This window comes from Canis aureus, chromosome 6 (genome assembly GCF_053574225.1).
Source record: "Canis aureus isolate CA01 chromosome 6, VMU_Caureus_v.1.0, whole genome shotgun sequence".
Taxonomy (NCBI): Eukaryota; Metazoa; Chordata; class Mammalia; order Carnivora; family Canidae; genus Canis; species Canis aureus.
Window position 1 is genome coordinate 53,253,275 of NC_135616.1, and position 20,394 is coordinate 53,273,668.

The following is a 20,394-nucleotide window of genomic DNA, read 5'->3' on the forward strand; positions in this document are numbered from 1 at the left end:
CTATAGCTACCTCTCTCCTTTCTTACCTTCAGTTTGCAGGGCAAACACAGGACTCCAGGACACAAAACTATAGACTTTGAGTAAAATTATATCTAATTTTATCTGGCTGCTGGTCATATAATTTTTTTGTTTTTTCAGAATTTATATCAAACTATTTTAAACATGTTTGAGGAAACTCTTCTGATCTTAGTGTCTAAAGACTTCTACAAACTGCAAATCTTAAAGGTAAAGGGAAAATAAGCAGTTTTGTTTTCTTGTCTTAAATCTAAAGAGCTCACTATATTTCACTTATTATTTCCCCTTTCCCAAACTTATATCTTCTTCAAGTATCTAGTGGCTGAATCTTTTTTCTTTTCCTCCCAAGTTGTGTAATTATTCCCAAAATGAAATCACTTCCCTTTATTTGAATTACAGAGACATACTTTAAAGAATTCAATTTTGGGAAGATGGCATCAACAGAATAATTAAAAACCCAAAATATTATGTGGCAATGTAAGAGTGACTACAATATGGGTTAGGAGAGAAGAGAGGGTGACTGGCTTGAACTACCTACAGATCTGTGTAAAAAAAAACAAACAAACTATACTTTGATAGTGTCTATATGCTTGCTTCTTCCCCAAAAACTCTGGACCTAAATAATCCCATGAGCATCCTATCTTCATGGATACCATGGTATCAGAGGAAAGCCTAACAACTGTCCAAACCCCCATTTATATCCAGATCTCACTGTGTTTTCAACATCCCAGGCAGAGACAGGAGACTGCTCAGGATTTCTTATGATCTTCAACTGTTTCTAACATGATGGCATCAAGGGCACTTGTCTGGAAATACTGGGAAAACAGATTGATTTACTTTACCAGGAGCATTATGAGTTTGTGCAAATCATAAAATACATTCAAGTAAAGAAGCAGAATTGGTATCTATGAAGACAAGAAGGAATGTGAGGGAAAATAAAATATACCAAGTTAATTTGTGCCTAATTTGAGTCAAGTATTTTCTGTGCATTTAAAAAACTTAACCTCACAACACTTTAAAGTAGTTATTATCGGGATCCCTGGGTGGCGCAGCGGTTTGGCGCCTGCCTTTGGCCCGGGGCGCGATCCTGGAGACCCGGGATCGAATCCCACATCGGGCTCCCGGTGCATGGAGCCTGCTTCTCCCTCTGCCTGTGTCTCTGCCTCTCTCTCTCTCTCTGTGTGACTATCATAAATAAATAAAAAAAAAAATTAAAAAAAAATAAATAAATAAAGTAGTTATTATCTCATTATTGCAACCATCTCCCCATGCATGGTCTTTCAACCAATAAACCATTGGTTTTGAGCACTTACTCTACATCAGACACTAAACTGAATACTTCATATATTGGTTGTCTCATTTAATCCTTAAAATAACCCTTTGAGGAAGTTACTATTATTTTCCCCCATTTTACTGTAAGAAAATAGAACTGGAAAGAGGGACAATAATGCATACAAGGCTAGTGAATGGGAGAGCTACTCTAACTTAGTAACCTGTTACTTAACTATGTTGTTCTTATACTTTCCATGACTAGAAACTCACCCAATTCTTGAAAAGAGCTGAAAAACCAGTCCCAGAAAAGGTACAGGGTGAACTCCCTGGGATTTAGAGACTCTTCTGCCCCAGGAAATGGACTTCAGAGCAGTTTTATACAATGGGAGCAAGTAGAAGAGAGAATATGTAGCATAAATACCATGGACTCCAACAGAGTGCCTTAAGAAATTTGTTAGTGGTTGTTGGCATATGAGGCATATGCAGTCTTTTTCCCTTCCCAAGCTTGTAAATATGTCCCTGCATCTGAAGGTTTAGAACAAATAGAAGTTACAGCAAGATGGAGTTGAATCAAAATTAGCAAGAACTTTCTAACTGAGCTGCCTCCAGGAATATTCTCTGCAACCATGAGCCAGAAAATATCTGAGTGTTGAATCTGCAGAGGAAATTCTGGAGTAAGATAACATTTCAAGATCAGATGACATTTCAATTCTTTTTTAAAACTGAAAATAAAATCCTGTAATTAGAGATAGAAGATATGTACTTTCAAAGAAAAAAAAAGGAGAAGCAGTTTACAATCTCATCATAGCCTCCTATTAAACTGTCCATGTTGACTGACAGAGTGACTTATAATGCATATCATTAGTAAATATTTGTTGTATAGAATTAAATGACATACAACACAGATACAGTTACTACAGTAGGTGAAGTAATATACTAGATAGCTTGTAGTATACAACTTGCTTGCTGTCATCTTTTTGAGATAAATGTAGGTTAGATGTGAAACAATCAGGAGCCCACAAGGACCTTTCAGTTGGTGGAGTTGGGGACTAAACGGAAAGGACTTGTAGAGATGGAAATACCATGCTCTAGGATGATTCTTATGTTTTCCACAGGACATGATTATATGGATGAATGAAGATACTTCGTACCTGCAGGAAAGAGTTATGATGATCATCAGCAGTGTGCTAAGCTTTGCATCCAAGAAAGTCAAGAGATATGTAAGTCACAGAGTGCAGTCATGCCACCTGCTTCTGAAGACTGCATTTCTATAGTGCTACTTTCCAAGTGTTGGGTCTTGAGAACTCTAAGTGCCTGCTTGGTATGAGCATGCTGGAAGGTTGGGATATTAAGAGAAGGGCCAATATACTACATGATTTTATGTCAATCAGAGCAGAGTCTCTCAAACAATTGATTAAGCCTCTTTTTACTTTCCACAAACAGAATGTGTCAAAATTTTTGCTGGCCTTCTAGATTCTCTGTGGATCACGATCAATGTTATTCACAATCTTATAAATCCTTCTATCCCTACTTTCTTTCTTTTTTTTTAAAAGATTTTATTTATTTATTCTTGAGAGTCACAGAGAGAGGCAGAGACATAGACAGAGGGAGAAGAATGGTCCTCATAGGGACCCCAATGTGGAACTCGATCCTGGAACCCAGGATCATGCCCTGAGCCAAAGGCAGATGCTCAACTGCTGAGCCACCCAGGTGTCCCATCCCACCTTCCTTCTTATTTATCCTTTTTCTAAAATATTTTTGAACCATTATATATTTATTTGAAATGTATGCAAGTAATTCCTGGGTCCTCTCATTGTAAAACTTGCTAGAGATAAAGAAGTTTTCTTCTACCCTACTTTCTAACCTAATCTCCTCCCTAGCATGCTACTGTGATATGGGTCCTGCCAGACAGCCATCTACGTACACATCCACATACATGCATATACTGAGATAAACAGCTTTTTACTTAGTGTTTTTTTATTAAAAATCACCTTATATTTACACCTGTTTCTGCAATTTGATTTTTTTCACTGAACAGTATGTTCCTCAGATACTTTCATAGCAATATATCTAGATTTATCTCATTCTTTTAGCCAAAGCATAAACTCATAGTTTTAATGTATTGTAACCTCCTTTGATGGACTTTCAAATATATTTCGGATTTTTCTACTTCAAACAATGTACAAAAGATCATCTTTGTTCAAGTACATATGTACTTAGAAATCCTTAGAAAGATAATAGATCAAAGACTATGAATACGTGATAGTTTTAGCACTACAAAATTATCTCCAGTTTATATTCCTGTGGATATTAGAGTGATCATTTCCCTTCACCTTACCAACACTGCAAAGTTATTGAACTTTCTAATTGTTACCTTCAGACGGAGAACAAATAGGCATCTCATAATTGCCAATATTTGCTGAGGTTTTCTATAGTTTTAATAACATCATTGCCTCCCTTCTAAAAAATCTTACTATCTGTGAACATTTCTCTCTTACATGGATACTGTGTACCCAGCCTATTTTGCAACTCACCCCTTTATAAAAAAAAAATTTATTTATTTATAGAGACAGAGACACAGGCAGAGGGAGAAACAGGCATCATACAGAGAGTCTGACAGGGGACTCGATCTGGGATCTCCAGGATCACACCTGGGCTACAGGCAGCACTAAAACCACTGTGCCATCAGGGCTGCCCATTTGTAGTTCAGCCTTAACTGTGACTTTTAAACATACACTTCTAATTGCTTATTTGATAGTTTGAATCATTTCAGGAGTTCAGAATAAAGGGGATCAGAAACATACATTCATAACATCTTCATATACTCATTTTCTACTACTTATACAAAAAATAAATGTATAAATCCACATCTGCGACAGAAGGCTCTCATAAATTGAAGGTTCCTGCCTACAACACATTTGTTTAAGGAAGCCAAGTAGGATAACCTATTACTTTGTTCCGCAATGTTCATTTAGTGCCACCAGGTGGAAGCACAACCAACATTTTCCAGAACATGGAAGCTAAGCTTCCACCAGTTCATCAAAGCCAAGAAAGCATAAAACTTAAGTTAACTGTCTCTTTATGATAATGTCCTTGAAAGATGGTTAAGTCCATGAAATTAATGGAGAAGAGAGGTCAAATAAATGAAATAAAACAGTTGAGTGTATGATTAAATTAAAAGCTAAGCTTCCATTAGGACGCCTGAATGGCTCAGTGGTTGAGCATCTACCTTCAGCTCAGGGCATGGTCCTGGGGTCCTGGAATCGAGTTTCGCATAGGGGTCCCTGCATGGAGCCTGCTTCTCCTCCCTCTGCCCATGTCTCTGCCTCTCTCTCTGTGGGTCTCGTGAATAAATAAACAAAATCTTAAAAAAAAAAAGGGGGGGGGGATCCCTGGGTGGCGCAGTGGTTTGGCGCCTGCCTTTGGCCCAGGGCGCGATCCTGGAGATCCGGGATCGAGTCCCGCGTGGGGCTTCCGGTGCATGGAGCCTGCTTCTCCCTCTGCCTGTGTCTCTGCCTCTCTCTCTCTCTCTCTCTCTGTGTGACTATCATAAATAAAGAAAAAATACATATATTAAAAAAAAAACACCTAAGCTTCCCACAAGCTTCGTCTGTGTACCTCTACATCTGACATAGTGTAGATAATCAGTGAAGATTTGTTTTGCTCTTCTCTAATTATATGTAACTACCTATTCTGTTTTCAGGTGCTGTCCATTCACCAGAAACACTTTTTTAATTTATTTATTTATTTATGTATTTATTTATTTTTACAAATTACGCTAGCCTATGTTTTCTAGAGTCTCAGGGACCCTTGTCCTATTGAACAATCTTGACTACCAATTGTATTCTATCAAAAATACTTTTTAGTGTAGTAATTCCCCTTATATGACCTATGTGCTATCACAGTGAAAAAAAAAAAAACTTCTATGCTCAAAGAATATTTGTTCCTTTATATATATTTAAACTATAAATTTTGGGATCCCTGGGTGGCGCAGCAGTTTGGCGCCTGCCTTTGGCCCAGGGCACGATCCTGGAGACCCGGGATCGAATCCCACATCGGGCTCCCGGTGCATGGAGCCTGCTTCTCCCTCGGCCTGTGTCTCTGCCTCTCTCTCTCTGTGACTATCATGAATAAATAAAAATTAAAAATAAATAAATAAATAAATAAACTATAAATTTTCAGACAGGCAAAGAAATGTGAGCTAACCATGTCATTTTATTAACTGAAAGATTTTCCCTGGGTTTGTTCCTTTGACACATCAGCATTTAAAATATGAGTGAGAGTTAAGGAGGAAGATGACAGTGGAGTTGGAGGACCCTAGGCTTGCCTTGTTGCATGAATACAAGTTGGTAATTATCAAATCATCCTAAATATCCCATAAATAAACCTGAAGACTGGCAGAACAAACTCCACAACTAAAGGTAGAGAAGAATCCAAATCAAAGATGGTAGGAAATGTGGACACATGGCTTGAGAGAGAAATCATTAATGCTGTGGTTGGGAGAAGGGCAAGAGATAGACTAGCACAAAGAGAAGCACACAGAGTTGATTCCCCAGAGCAATTGGCTTGGAAAGCAAGAGGAGCCAAATTTCCTAAGTTTTTGCAACCACTGGGGCTTAAAGGAGTTGTAAAAGTCAGCAGGCTTAGAGAGCTTAGTTGAGATAGTACTGCTGTTAGAGAGAAGGCAGGAAAAACAACCTGTGGACATAGAGTGTGAAAACAGTGATATTAAGAGCACTTGAGACACAGTGGGGAGGTTATTTGCTCTTCTCTGAATATGTTCCAGAGAGGCAGCATTCATTCCTCCAAGAACAAAGAAACTCCCTTCTCTCAGCATTAACACAGAACCATATGCAGAAACCAGCACAGCACCAATACTAGCTACCTAAACTACCTATAAGCTACCTTGCTTATACCAAGCCCTGACCCCCTCCCTCTCTCCATGTTTCAGTAGAGCCACCCTTCCCAATCACACTTGCCTCAGTCCCAGCCCAGCAGGTCTCCTTTCCCAGAAAAATGGCCCAAACCCCTGGCCACACTGAGTCTCTTGACAGGGGAGTTTTGCAGTGCCTTGGTTCTGGTAGTCATGGCAACAAGTCTCATCTTACAAGCAGACCAGAGCACACCTAGTTAAAACTTGTCATATTCATGCCAGGAACCAAACATTCCCCACAATAGGCAAAGAGGGCCTCTGCAAACACCTGGTCTGAAGGATAAAGTGGCCAGAACACAACAGCAAAGTGCACACACATACATTGGAGATACTCCCTGAATCAAAAAGCCCTGGGAAAGAGGGGACACTACACTGCAGAGCACCATAGGACCTGTTCTTCATAAGGCCATTACCCTCAAGAACAGGAGGCATAGCTGACTGTTCTAATGCACAGAAACAGATACAGAGACTTAGACAAAATGAAAAGATTGAGGAATTAATCCCGAATAAAAGAACAGGACCAGCCCACAGCCAGATGTAAGTAAAAAACATATAAATGACATACCTGATAGAGAATTTAAAGTAATGATCATAAAGACACTTACTAGAGAAGAGAGTGGAAAGCACCAATGAGACCATTAACACAGAGATAAAGAATTATATTACATAGATAAAGGGCTCAGTAGATGAAATCAGAAATATGACTGATGAAATGAACAGCAAGCTGGAAGAAGCAGAGGAACAAATCAATGATCTAGGAGACAGAGTAATGGAAAATAATCAAGCTGAAAAAAGAGAGAGAAAAGAATTGTGCAAAATGAGAATCCATCAAACATAACATTCATATTGTAGGAGTCCCAGAAGAAGAAAAAAAGAAAAAAGCAGGAAGAAATTTTATTTGAAAAAATAATATCTGAAAAGTCCTCAGGAAGGAAACAGATATCCAGATCCCCCAACAAAATCAACAAAAGCAGATTCACACCAAGATATGTTGTAATTAAAATGGCAAAATACAGTGATTAAGAAAAAAAAAAATTGAAGCAGCAGGACAAAAGACATTAGGCAGTTACAAGGGAAAGTCCATGAGGCTGGCAGGAGATTTTTCAACATAAACGTGACAGGCCAGAAGAGAGTGGCATGATATATTCAAAGTGATGAATGGGAAATATCTGCAGCCAAGAATATTCTATCCAGCAGGGCTGTCATTCAAAATAGAAGGAGAGATAGAGAGTTTCCTGAAAAATAAAAACTAAAGGAGTTCATGACCACTAAATCAGCCCTGGAAGAAATACTAAAGGGTAATCTGTGAGTAAAAAGCAAAGGCCAATAAAAAGACAGGAAACACAAAAGCAATAAAAATTAATATTTCTGTAAAAAATATCAGCCAAAAATGTAAAATATGATAACATATACCTAAAACGTGGGGAGAAGAGGAGAAAACAATGGGTTCAAATTTAAGCAACCATCAACCTAATGTAGACTGCTATATATGGAAGAGGTTATAATACAAACCTAAGGGTAACCACATGTCAAAAACTACGAATAAACGTGCAAAAATAAAGAAAAAAATCCAAATATATCACTAAAGAAAACCAGCAAACTATAATAGAAGACAAGAAAGGATCAGAGAAAATTTTCATAATCAACCACAATACAGATAACAAAATTGTAATAAATACATATATATCATAATTACTTTGAATGTAAATAGATAAAATGCTCCAATCAAAAGACATAGACTAGCAGAATAGATAAAACAAAACAAAAAAAGCTCCATTTATATGCTTCCTACAAGATACTAATTTCAGACCTGAAAACACCGGCATATTGAAAGCAAGGGAATAGAAAAACATTTATCAAGCTAATGGACATCAAAAGAAAGAGTAAGAGGAAAAATCTACGAATTTCTACCGAAAATCTACAAATTCGGCCTGAGATTTAAAGAGAGACCAGCTGGAACGCTACAGTGAGAAGAGTTCGCGCTTCTATCAAGGTAGGAAGACGGGGAAAAAGAAATAAAGAAACAAAAGGCCTCCAAGGGGGAGGGGCCCCGCCAGGAGCCGGGCTGAGGCCGGGGCGAGTGTCCCCAGGACAGGAGAGCCCCGTCCCGGAGACGCAGGAGCTGCACCGACCTTCCCGGGGGGAAAGGGGCTCGCAGGGAGGTGGAGCAGGACCCAGGAGGGCGGGGATGCCCTCGGGCTCCCCGGGACAGTAACAGACACCTGCGCCCCGGGAGAGTGCGCCGAGCTCCCTAAGGGCTGCAGCGCGCACGGCGGGACCCGGAGCAGCTCGGAGGGGCTCGGGGGCGGCTCCGCGGAGGGGGCTGCGGGGCGGGAGCGCAAATCCACCAGCGCAGGCTCCGGAGCACAGGACGCCGGGACACCCCAGGATCCGGCCTCCCCCGGGACAGGCAGAGGCCGGGAGGGCCCAGGACAGCGAGGACGCTCCTGCCCCGAGCTGAGCAGATCAGCGGCCCCGCCCGGAGCCTCCAGGCCCTGCAGACGGAGAGCTCCGGAGTTCCTGCGGGGGCGGAATGCAGGGCTCCAGAGCTGCCGCAGCCACTGAGGCTGTTCCTCCTGGGGCCTCACGGGGTAAACAACCCCCACTGAGCCCTGCACCAGGCAGGGGCAGAGCAGCTCCCCCAAGTGCTAACACCTGAAAATCAGCACAACAGGCCCCTCCCCCAGAAGACCAGCCAGACAGACCAGTTCCAGGGGAAGCCAAGGGACTTAAAATATACAGAATCAGAAGATACTCCCCCGTGTGTTTTTTTGTTTGTTTGTTTGTTTGATTTTGGTATCTGTTGTTTTTTTTTTTTTTTTTTTTTTTTTTTTTTTTTTTTTTTTGCTTTTTGATTTGTTTGCTTCCCCCACCCCTTTTTAAAATTTCTTTCTTGGTCAACTAATATTCGATAAAGGAGGAAAGACTATCCATTGGAAGAAAGACAGTCTCTTCAATAAATGGTGATGGGAACATTGGACATCCACATGCAGAAGAATGAAACTAGACCACTCTCTTTCACCATACACAAAGATAAACTCAAAATGGATGAATGATCTAAATGTGAGACAAGATTCCATCAAAATCGTAGAGGAGAACACAGGCAACACCCTTTTTGAACTCGGCCACAGTAACTTCTTGCAAGATACATCCAGGAAGGCAAAAGAAACAAAAGCAAAAATGAACTATTGGGACTTCATCAAGATAAGAAGCTTTTGCACAGCAAAGGATAAAGTCAACAAAACTAAGAGACAACCTACAGAATGGGAGAAGATATTTGCAAATGACATATCAGATAAAGGGCTAGTTTCCAAGATCTATAAAGAACTTCTTAAACTCAACACCAAAAAAACAAACAATCCAATCATGAAATGGGCAAAAGACATGAAGAGAAATCTCACAGAGGAAGACATAGACATGGCCAACATGCACATGAGAAAATGCTCTGCATCACTTGCCATCAGGGAAATACAAATCAAAACCACAATGAGATACACCTCACACCAGTGAGAATGGGGAACATTAACAAGGCAGGAAACAACAAATGTTGGAGAGGATGTGGAGAAAGGGGAACCCTCTTACACTGTTGGTGGGAATGTGAACTGGTGCAGCCACTCTGGAAAACTGTGTGGAGGTTCCTCAAACAGTTAAAAATATACCTGCCCTACGACCCAGCAATTGCACTGCTGGGGATTTACCCCAAAGATACAAATGCAATGAAACGCCGGGACACCTGCACCCCGATGTTTCTAGCAGCAATGGCCACGATAGCCAAACTGGGAAAGGAGCCTCGGTGTCCAACGAAAGATGAATGGATAAAGAAGATGTGGTTTATGTATACAATGGAATATTACTCAGCTATTAGAAATGACAAATACCCACCATTTGCTTCAACGTGGATGGAACTGGAGGGTATTATGCTGAGTGAAGTAAGTCAGTTGGAGAAGGACAAACATTATATGTTCTCATTCATTTGGGGAATATAAATAATAGTGAAAGGGAATATAAGGGAAGGGAGAAAAAATGTGTGGGAAATATCAGAAAGGGAGACAGAACGTAAAGACTGCTAACTCTGGGAAACGAACTAGGGGTGGTAGAGGGGAGAAGGGTGGGGGGTGGGAGTGAATGGGTGACTGGCACTGGGGTTTATTCTGTATGTTAGTAAATTGAACACCAATAAAAAATAAATTAAAAAAAAAGAATAAAATTTCTTTCTTTTTCTTTCTCTTTTTCTTCTCTTTTTTCTTTTTTTTCTTCCTTTTTTCTTTTTTCTTTTTCTCTTTTCTTTCCTTCTTTCTCTCCTCTCTTTTTCTCCTTTCCCAATACAACTTTTTTTTGGCCACTCTGCACTGAACAAACTGACTAGAAGGAAAACCTCACCTCAAAAGAAAGAATCAGAAACACTCCTCTCTCCCACAGAGTTACAAAATCGGGATTACAATTCAATGTCAGAAAGCCAATTCAAAGGCACTATTATACAGCTACAAGTGGCTCTAGAAAAAAGCATAAAGGACTCAAGAGACTTCATGACTGCAGAATTTAAATCCAATCAGGCAAAAATTAAAAGTCAATTGAATGAGATGCAATCCAAACTAGAAGTCCTAACAATGAGGTTTAACGAGGTGGAAGAATGAGTGAGTGACATAGAAGACAAGTTGATGGCAAAGAGGGAAACTGAGGAAAAAAGAGACAAACAAAAGACCATGAAGATAGATTAAGGGAAATAAACGACAGCCTGAAGAAGAAAAACCTACGTTTAGTTGGGGTTCCCGAGGGCGCCGAAAGGGCCAGAAGGCCAGAATATGTATTTGAACAAATCCTAGCTGAAAACTTTCCTAATCTCGGAAGGGAAACAGACATTCAGATCCAGGAAATAGAGAGACCCCCCCCCCCAAAATCAATAAAAACCGTTCAACTCCTCGACATTTAATAGTTAAGCTTGCAAATTCCAAAGATAAAGAGAAGATCCTTAAAGCAGCAAGAAACAAGAAATCCCTGACTTTTATGGGGAGGAGTATTAGGGTAACAGCAGACCTCTCCACAGAGACCTGGCAGGCCAGAAAGGGCTGGCAGGATATATTCAGGGTCCTAAATGAGAAGAACATGCAACCAAGAATACTTTATCCAGCAAGGCTCTCATTCAAAATGGAAGGAGAGATAAAGAGCTTCCAAGACAGGCAGGAACTGAAAGAATATGTGACCTCCAAACCAGCTCTGCAAGAAATTTTAAGGGGGACTCTTAAAATTCCCCTTTAAGAAGAAGTTCGGTGGAACAATCCACAAAAACAAGGACTGAATAGATATCATGATGACACTAAACTCATATCTTTCAATAGTAACTCTGAATGTGACTGGGCTTAATGACCCATCAAAAGGCGCAGGGTGTCAGACTGGATAAAAAAGCAGGACCCATCTATTTGCTGTCTACAAGAGACTCATTTGAGACAGAAGGACACCTATAGCCTGAAAATAAAAGGTTGGAGAACCATTTACCATTCAAATGGTCCTCAAAAGAAAGCAGGGGTAGCCATCCTTATATCAGATAAACTAAAATTTACCCTGAAGACTGTAGTGAGAGATGAAGAGGGACACTATATCATACATAAAGGATCTATCCAACAAGAGGACTTAACAATCCTCAATATATATGCCCCGAATGTGGGAGCTGCCAAATATATAAATCAATTAATAACCAAAGTGAATAAATACTTAGATAATAATACACTTATACTTGGTGACTTCAATCTAGCTCTTTCTATACTCGATAGGTCTTCTAAGCACAACATCTCCAAAGAAACGAGAGCTTTAAATGATACACTGGACCAGATGGATTTCACAGATATCTACAGAGCTTTACATCCAAACTCAACTGAATACACATTCTTCTCAAGTGCACATGAACTTTCTCCAGAATAGACCACATACTGGGTCACAAATCGGGTCTGAACCGGTACCAAAAGATTGGGATCGTCCCCTGCATATTCTCAGACCATAATGCCTTGAAATTAGAACTAAATCACAACAAGAAGTTTGGAAGGACCTCAAACACGTGGAGGTTAAGGACCATCCTGCTAAAAGATGAAAGGGTCAACCAGGAAATTAAGGAAGAATTAAAAAGATTCATGGAAACTAATGAGAATGAAGATACAACCGTTCAAAATCTTTGGGATGCAGCAAAAGCAGTCCTGAGGGGGAAATACATCGCAATACAAGCATCCATTCAAAAACTGGAAAGAACTCAAATACAAAAGCTAACCTTACACATAAAGGAGCTAGAGAAAAAACAGCAAATAGGTCCTACACCCAGGAGAAGAAGAGAGTTAATAAAGATTCGAGCAGAACTCAATGAAATTGAGACCAGAAGAGCTATGGAACACATCAACAGAACCAGGAGTTGGTTCTTCGAAAGAATTAATAAGATAGATAAACCATTAGCCAGCCTTATTAAAAAGAAGAGAGAGAAGACTCAAATTAATAAAATCATGAATGAGAAAGAAGAGATCACTACCAACACCAAGGAAATACAAACGATTTTAAAAACACATGATGAACAGCTATAAGCCAATAAATTAGGCAATCTAGAAGAAATGGATGCATTCCTGGAAAGCCACAAACTACCAAAACTGGAACAGGAAGAAATAGAAAACCTGAACAGGTTTTCAAAAACCTCCCAAGACACAAGAGTCCAGGGCCAGATGGCTTCCCAGGGGAATTCTATCAAACGTTTAAAGAAGAAATCATACCTATTCTACTAAAGCTGTTTGGAAAGATAGAAAGAGATGGAGTACTTCCAAATTCGTTCTATGAGGCCAGCATCACCTTAATTCCAAAACCAGACAAAGACCCTACCAAAAAGGAGAATTACAGACCAATATCCCTGATGAACATGATGCAAAAATTCTCAACAAGATACTAGCCAATAGGATCCAACAATACATTAAGAAAATTATTCACCATGACCAAGTAGGATTTATCCCCGGGATACAAGGCTGGTTCAACACTCGTAAAACAATCAGTGTGATTCATCATATCAGCAAGAGAAAAACCAAGAACCATATGATCCTCTCATTAGATTCAGAGAAAGCATTTGACAAAATACACCATCCATTCCTGATCAAAACTCTTCAGAGTGTAGGGATAGAGGGAACATTCCTCAACATCTTAAAAGCCATCTACGAAAAGCCCACAGCACATATCATTCTCAATGGGGAAGCACTGGGAGCCTTTCCCGTAAGATCAGGAACAAGACAGGGATGTCCACTCTCATCACTGCTATTCAACATAGTACTGGAAGTCCTAGCCTCAGCAATCAGACAACAAAAAGACATTAAAGGCATTCAAATTGGCAAAGAAGAAGTCAAACTCTCCCTCTTCGCCGATGACATGATGCTCTACATAGAAAACCCAAAAGCCTCCACCCCAAGATTGCTAGAACTCATACAGCAATTTGGTACCATGGCAGGATACAAAATCAATGCCCAGAAGTCAGTGGCATTTCTATACACTAACAATGAGACTGAAGAAAGAGAAATGAAGGAGTCAATCCCATTTACAATTGCACCCAAAAGCATAAGATACCTAGGAATAAACCTAACCAAAGAGGTAAAGGATCTATACCCTCAAAACTATAGAACACTTCTGAAAGAAATTGAGGAAGACACAAAGAGATGGAAAAATATCCCATGCTCATGGATTGGCAGAATTAATATTGTGAAAATGTCAATGTTACCCAGGGCAATATACACGTTTAATGCAATCCCTATCAAAATACCATGGACTTTCTTCAGAGAGTTAGAACAAATTATTTTAAGATTTGTGTGGAATCAGAAAAGACCCCGAATAGCCAGGGGAATTTTAAAAAAGAATACCATATTTGGGGGCATCACAAAGCCAGATTTCAGGTTGTACTACAAAGCTGTGGTCATCAAGACAGTGTGGTACTGGCACAAAAACAGACACATAGATCAATGGAACAGAATACAGAACCCAGAAGTGGACCCTCAACTTTATGGTCAACTAATATTCGATAAAGGAGGAAAGACTATCCATTGGAAGAAAGACAGTCTCTTCAATAAATGGTGGTGGGAAAATTGGACATCCACATGCAGAAGAATGAAACTAGACCGCTCTCTTTCACCATACACAAAGATGAACTCAAAATGGATGAAAGATCTAAATGTGAGACAAGATTCCATCAAAATCCTAGAGCAGAACACAGGCAACACCCTTTTTGAACTCGGCCACAGTAACTTCTTGCAAGATACATCCAGGAAGGCAAAAGAAACAAAAGCAAAAATGAACTATTGGGACTTCATCAAGATAAGAAGCTTTTGCACAGCAAAGGATACAGTCAACAAAATTAAAGACAACCTACAGAATGGGAGAAGATATTTGCAAATGACATATCAGATAAAGGGCTAGTTTCCAAGATCTATAAAGAACTTATTAAACTCTACAAACAATCCAATCATGAAATGGGCAAAAGACATGAAGAGAAATCTCACAGAGTAAGACATAGACATGGCCAACATGCACATGAGAAAATGCTCTGCATCACTTGCCATCAGGGAAATACAAATCAAAACCACAATGAGATACCACCTCACACTAGTGAGAATGGGGCAAATTAACAAGGCAGGAAACAACAAATGTTGGAGAAGATGCAGAGAAAAGGGAACCCTCTTACACTGTTGGTGGGAATGTGAACTGGTGCAGCCACTCTCGAAAACTGTGTGGAGGTTCCTCAAAGAGTTAAAAATAGACCTGCCCTACGACCCAGCAATTGCACTGTTGGGGATTTACCCCAAAGAAACAGATGCAATAAAATGCCGGGACACCTGCACCCCGATGTTTCTAGCAGCAATGTCCACAATAGCTAAACTGTGGAAGGAGCCTCAGTGTCCATCAAAAGATGAATGGATAAAGAAGATGTGGTCTATGTATACAATGGAATATTACTCAGCCATTAGAAACGACAAATACCCACCATTTGCTTCGACGTGGATGGAACTGGAGGGTATTATGCTGAGTGAAGTAAGTCAATCGGAGAAAGACAAACATATGTTCTCATTCATTTGGGGAATATAAATAATAGTGAAAGGGAATATAAGGGAAGGGAGAAGAAATGTGTGACAAATATCAGAAAGGGAGACAGAACATAAAGACTCCTAACTCTGGGAAACGAACTAGGGGTGGTGGAAGGGGAGGAGCATGGGGGGTGGGGGTGAATGGGTGACGGGCACTGAAGGGGGCACTTGACGGGATGAGCACCGGGTGTTATTCTGTATGTTGGTAAATTGAACACCAATAAAAAATAAATTTATTAAAAAAAAGAAAGAGTAGCAAAACATATATTGGACAAACTAGACTTTAAAACAGACTGTAAGAAGAGACAAAGAAGGGCACTATATAATAATACAACAGACAATCCAACAAGATACAACAATTGTAAATATTTATGCACCCAACATGGGAGCACTCAAATACATAAAACAATTAATGGCAAGCATAAAAGAATTAACTGATAATAATATAATAATAGTAAGGGACTTCACCACCCCATTTACATTAATGAACAGATCATCCAAACAGAAAATCAACATGGAAACAGTGGTTTTGACTGACACACAAGATCAGAAGAATATAAAAGATACTCAGAGCACTCATTCTAAAACAGCAGAATATACTTACTTTTAGTGAACAGAACATTCTCTCAAATAGATCACATACTAGAGCATGAAAAAAGCCTCAATAAGTTAAAAAAGACCAAAGTTATACCATGTATCTTTTCTGACCACAACATTATGAAACTAGAAATTGACCACAAGAAAAAAATCTGGAAAGACCACAAATAAATGGAAGTCAAATAACATTCAACTAAACAAAGAATGGATTAAGCAGGAACTAAAAGAAGAAAATTTAAAATTACATGGAAACAAATGAAAATGAAAGCACATGGTTCAAAACCTTTGGGATGCAGCAAATGCAGTTCTAAGAGGGGAGTTTATAACAATATAGGCCTACCTCAAGAAGTAAGAGAAATCTCAAATAAACAACCTAACCTTTTACCTAAGGAGCTAGAAAAAGAACAACAAACAAAACCTAAAACTAGCAGAAGAAAGGAAATAATAAATGTTAGAGCAGGAATAAGTAATATAGAATTTAAAGAAAAGAACCCCCCCCAAAAAAACATCAATAAAACCAGGAGCTGGTTCTCTGAAGAAATCAATAAAATTGATCAACCTCTAGCCAGACTCTGTGGGAAAAGAAAAAGAGAAAAGACTCAAATACATAAAATCACAAATGAGAGAACCATAACCACAGAAAAATAAAGACTATTATTAAAAATGATATGCCAACAAATTGGACAACATAGAAGAAGTGAATAAATTCCTATAAACATATCAACTACCAAAACTGAAACAGGAATAAGTAGAAAATTTGAACAGGCTGATTATCAGCAATGAAATTGAATTGGTAATAAAAATACTCACAACAAACAAAAGTCCAGGACAAGATAGGTAATTCTACAAAACATTTAAAGAAGAGTTAAAGCCTAGTCTTCTCAAACTATTTCAAAAAAGCAAAAGAGGAAAGAAAACTTCCAAATTCATCCTATGAGGCCAGCGTTACCGTGAAATGGAAACCAGATAAAGACACCACAAAATAAGAGAACTACAGATCATCTCTGATGATTATAGATCCAAAATCCTCAACAAAATATTACCAAAAGGAATCCACCAATACATTCTAAAAAATCGTTCACCACAATCAAGTGGAATTTATTCCCAGGTTGCAAGGGTGATTCAATATTCACAAATCAATGTGATACATCACATCAATAAAAGAAAGGATAAGAACCAAATGATCATTTCAATAGATGCAGGAAAAGCATTTGACAAAGTACAATATCTATTCATGATTAAAAAAAAAAAAACTCTCAACAAAGTAGGTCTAGAAGGAACATACCTCAACATAATAAAAGCCATCTATGAAAAGCCCACAGCTAAAATCATCCTTACTGAGGAAAAACAGAGAGCTTTTCTTTTAAGATCAGTAATAAGACAAGGATGTCCATTCTCACCACTTTTATTCAACATAGTACCTGAAGTCCTAACCACAGCAATCAGAAAACAAAAAGAAATAAAAGGCATCCAAATTGGTGAGGAAAAAGTGAGACTTTCACTATTTGCAGATGACATGATACTATGTATAGAACACTGCCCCCCCCAAAAAAAACCACCAAAAAACTGCTAGAACTGATAAACAAATTCAGTAAACTCACAGAATATCTGTTGCATTTCTATATGCCAATAATTAAGCAGCAAAAAAAAAGAAATTAAGAAAACAATCCCATTTATAATTTCACCAAAAGTAAGATACCTAGAAATAAACTTACCAAAGAGGTTAAAGACCTGTACTCTGAAAATTATAAAACATTGTGAAAGAAGTTGAAGATGACACAAAGAAATGGAAAGATGGATTGGAAAAACAAATATTGTTAGAAGGTCTATCTACCCAAAGAACAAATATTGTTGAAAGGTCTATACTACCCAAAGCATGTTCATGGATTAGAAGACAAATATTGTTAAAAGGTCTGTACTACCCAAAGCAATCCACAGATTTCATGCAATCTCTATGAAAATACCACCACCATTTTTCATAGAACTAGAACAAATAATCCTATAATCTGTATGGAAGCACAAAAAAACTCCAAAAGCCAAAGCAATCTTGAAAAAGAAAAACAAAGCTGGAGACATTGCAATTCTGGACTTAACTTATATTACAAAGCTGTTAGTAATCAAAACAGTGTGGTACTGGCACAAAAGCACACACATGATCAATAGAACATAATAGAAAACCCAGAAATAAACCTACAATTATATGGTCAATTAATCTTTACAAAAGAGGCAAAAATATGCAATGGGTAAAGACAATGTCTTCAACAATGGTGTTGGGAAAACTGGACAGCAACATGCAAAAGAATGAAACTGACCACTTGATTATACCATACACAATAATAAACTCAAAATGGATTAAGGATCTCAATGTGAGATCCGAAACCACGAAAATCCTAGAATCTCTTCTAGAATGTTTTCTACACAGACAGTAACTTCTTTGACATTGGCCATAGCAACTTTTTTCTGGATAGATTCCTTTGAAGCAAGGGAAACAAAAGCAAAAATAAACTACTGGGTCTACATCAAAATAAAAATCTTTGCACAGTGAAGGAAACAATCAAAACTAAAAGACAATCTACTGAATGGGAGAAGATATTTGCAAATGACATATCTGATAAGGTGTTAGTATCCAAAACATACAAAGAACTTGTAAAACTCAACACTCAAAAGGCATATAATCCAATTAAAATATGGGAAGAAAATATGAATAGACATTTCTCTGAAGAAAACACTCATATGGCCAACAGACACATGAAAAGATGCTCCTCATCCCTTATCAAGGAAATGTAAATCAAAACTACAAAGAGCTATCTGTCAGAATAGCTAAAATCAAAACCACAAGAAACAATAGGTTTTGGCAAGGATGTGGAGAAAAAGGATCCTCTGGCACTGTTGGTGGGAGTGCATACTGGTGCAGCCACTCTGAAAAACAGTATGAAGCTTCCTTAAGAAGTTAAATATAGAAATATCCAGTGATCTAGGAACTGGACTACTGGATACTTACCCAAAGAATACAAAAATACTAATTCAAAGGGATGCATACAGCCTTATGTTTATCAAGCAGTATTATTTACAGTAGCCAAGATATGGAAACAGCCCAAATGTCCATCAACTGATAAACAGATAAAGAAGATGTGATATAATATATCCAATGGAATATTACTCAGCCATATAAAAGAATGAATCTTGCCATTTGCAACTACAAGGATGGAGTTAGAAAGTATAACACTAAGCAGAATAAGACAAAGAAGGACAAATGCCATATGATTTCACTCATATGTGGAATTTAAGAAACAAAACAAATGAACAAAGGGGGAAAGAGAGAGAGGGAGACACAAACCAAGAAACAGACTCTTAACTATAGAGAATAAACTGATGGTTACCAGATGGGAGGCATGTGGGGATATGGGTTAAATACTAATGGGGACTAAGGAGTGCAGTTGTCCTGATGAGCACTGGATGGTGTATGGAACTGTTGAATCACTGTATTGTACTCCTGAAACTAATATAATACTGTATGTTTACTAACTGGAATTGAAATTTTGAAAGTAAATAAAAAGATGGGTGGAGTGTTTCTACTCAAAGCTAACAGATTGTCCACATGCCTTTTTCTCCTCTGCCTCTAAAGTTCTCACAAAATGGTAGTAGTTACATTTGTGAGATTAATGAACATCTTCAATGGACTAGTGATGTCAATAAACTTCTGGATGATAGAAAATACAGAAAATGGTAACTGACAAAGCCTAGCATAGGAAGCTAAAAGGCAGATGCGCTTGAACATTAGGATGGGGTATAGCTTTTCAGGAAGCAGTTTGCCTTGTGCAGCCCTGGAGAAGTTGGAGCTATGGAAGCCCAGTAATGATGAAGGGTGAGAGACAATGGAAGGCTAAAAATATACGCATTAACTGAAAGGATTCATTGAAAGCTTATATAGAAGAATCTCTATTGCCTTCCATCCACCTTAACATACACACTATATTCTACAGGGACATGGTCCATTAGCAGGCAAAATTTGAGTTTTTCTCAAAATGTTTAGAAAATCCCCAACAAAATCCTTGATTATATTGTTTAGATGTATTTCAGCATGACTCCAAGCTTCCCCATATAACCACTCTAATGTAAAGCCCACTTGTTGACAAGTCTTCCTCACATACATAACCCTACCAAGAAGGATTACATTTTTAAGTATGACTATAACCAAGATTTGCCAGACATTTGATTAAACCTTCCCAATATAAGAGTCAGCCCAAGATAAATAAAGATAAAAACATGATTATCAAAAATAAAGAGGTAATTCAGGGCACAGGTGAGACTTTAGTCTCAAAAAGAGTAGAGAAGACATATTGATATAGCAAAAGAAAATATAACTAGAGTGATCATGGCCTAGGCATTGGACAATTTTACTTAGTCACAATAACAAGACCACATTATTGATTTTCAACTTTTAGAGTCAATCTATAGATCAATCACAAAAAAAACTCAAATAAGTTACTA

General features: G+C 38.5%; 1 protein-coding gene across 8 annotated transcripts in view; it reads left to right on the forward strand.

Moving 5' to 3' along the window:
- MROH9 (maestro heat like repeat family member 9) overlaps positions 1 to 20,394 on the forward strand; it is a 98,970-nt gene that overhangs the window by 30,325 nt on the left and 48,251 nt on the right. For all 8 annotated transcript variants that reach the window (XM_077901643.1, XM_077901648.1, XM_077901649.1 and 5 more), the window contains 2 exons: positions 139 to 225; positions 2,403 to 2,507. In XM_077901643.1, coding sequence (XP_077757769.1) covers positions 139 to 225; positions 2,403 to 2,507 — 192 coding nt within the window. The remainder of the gene's footprint in view (positions 1 to 138; positions 226 to 2,402; positions 2,508 to 20,394) is intronic.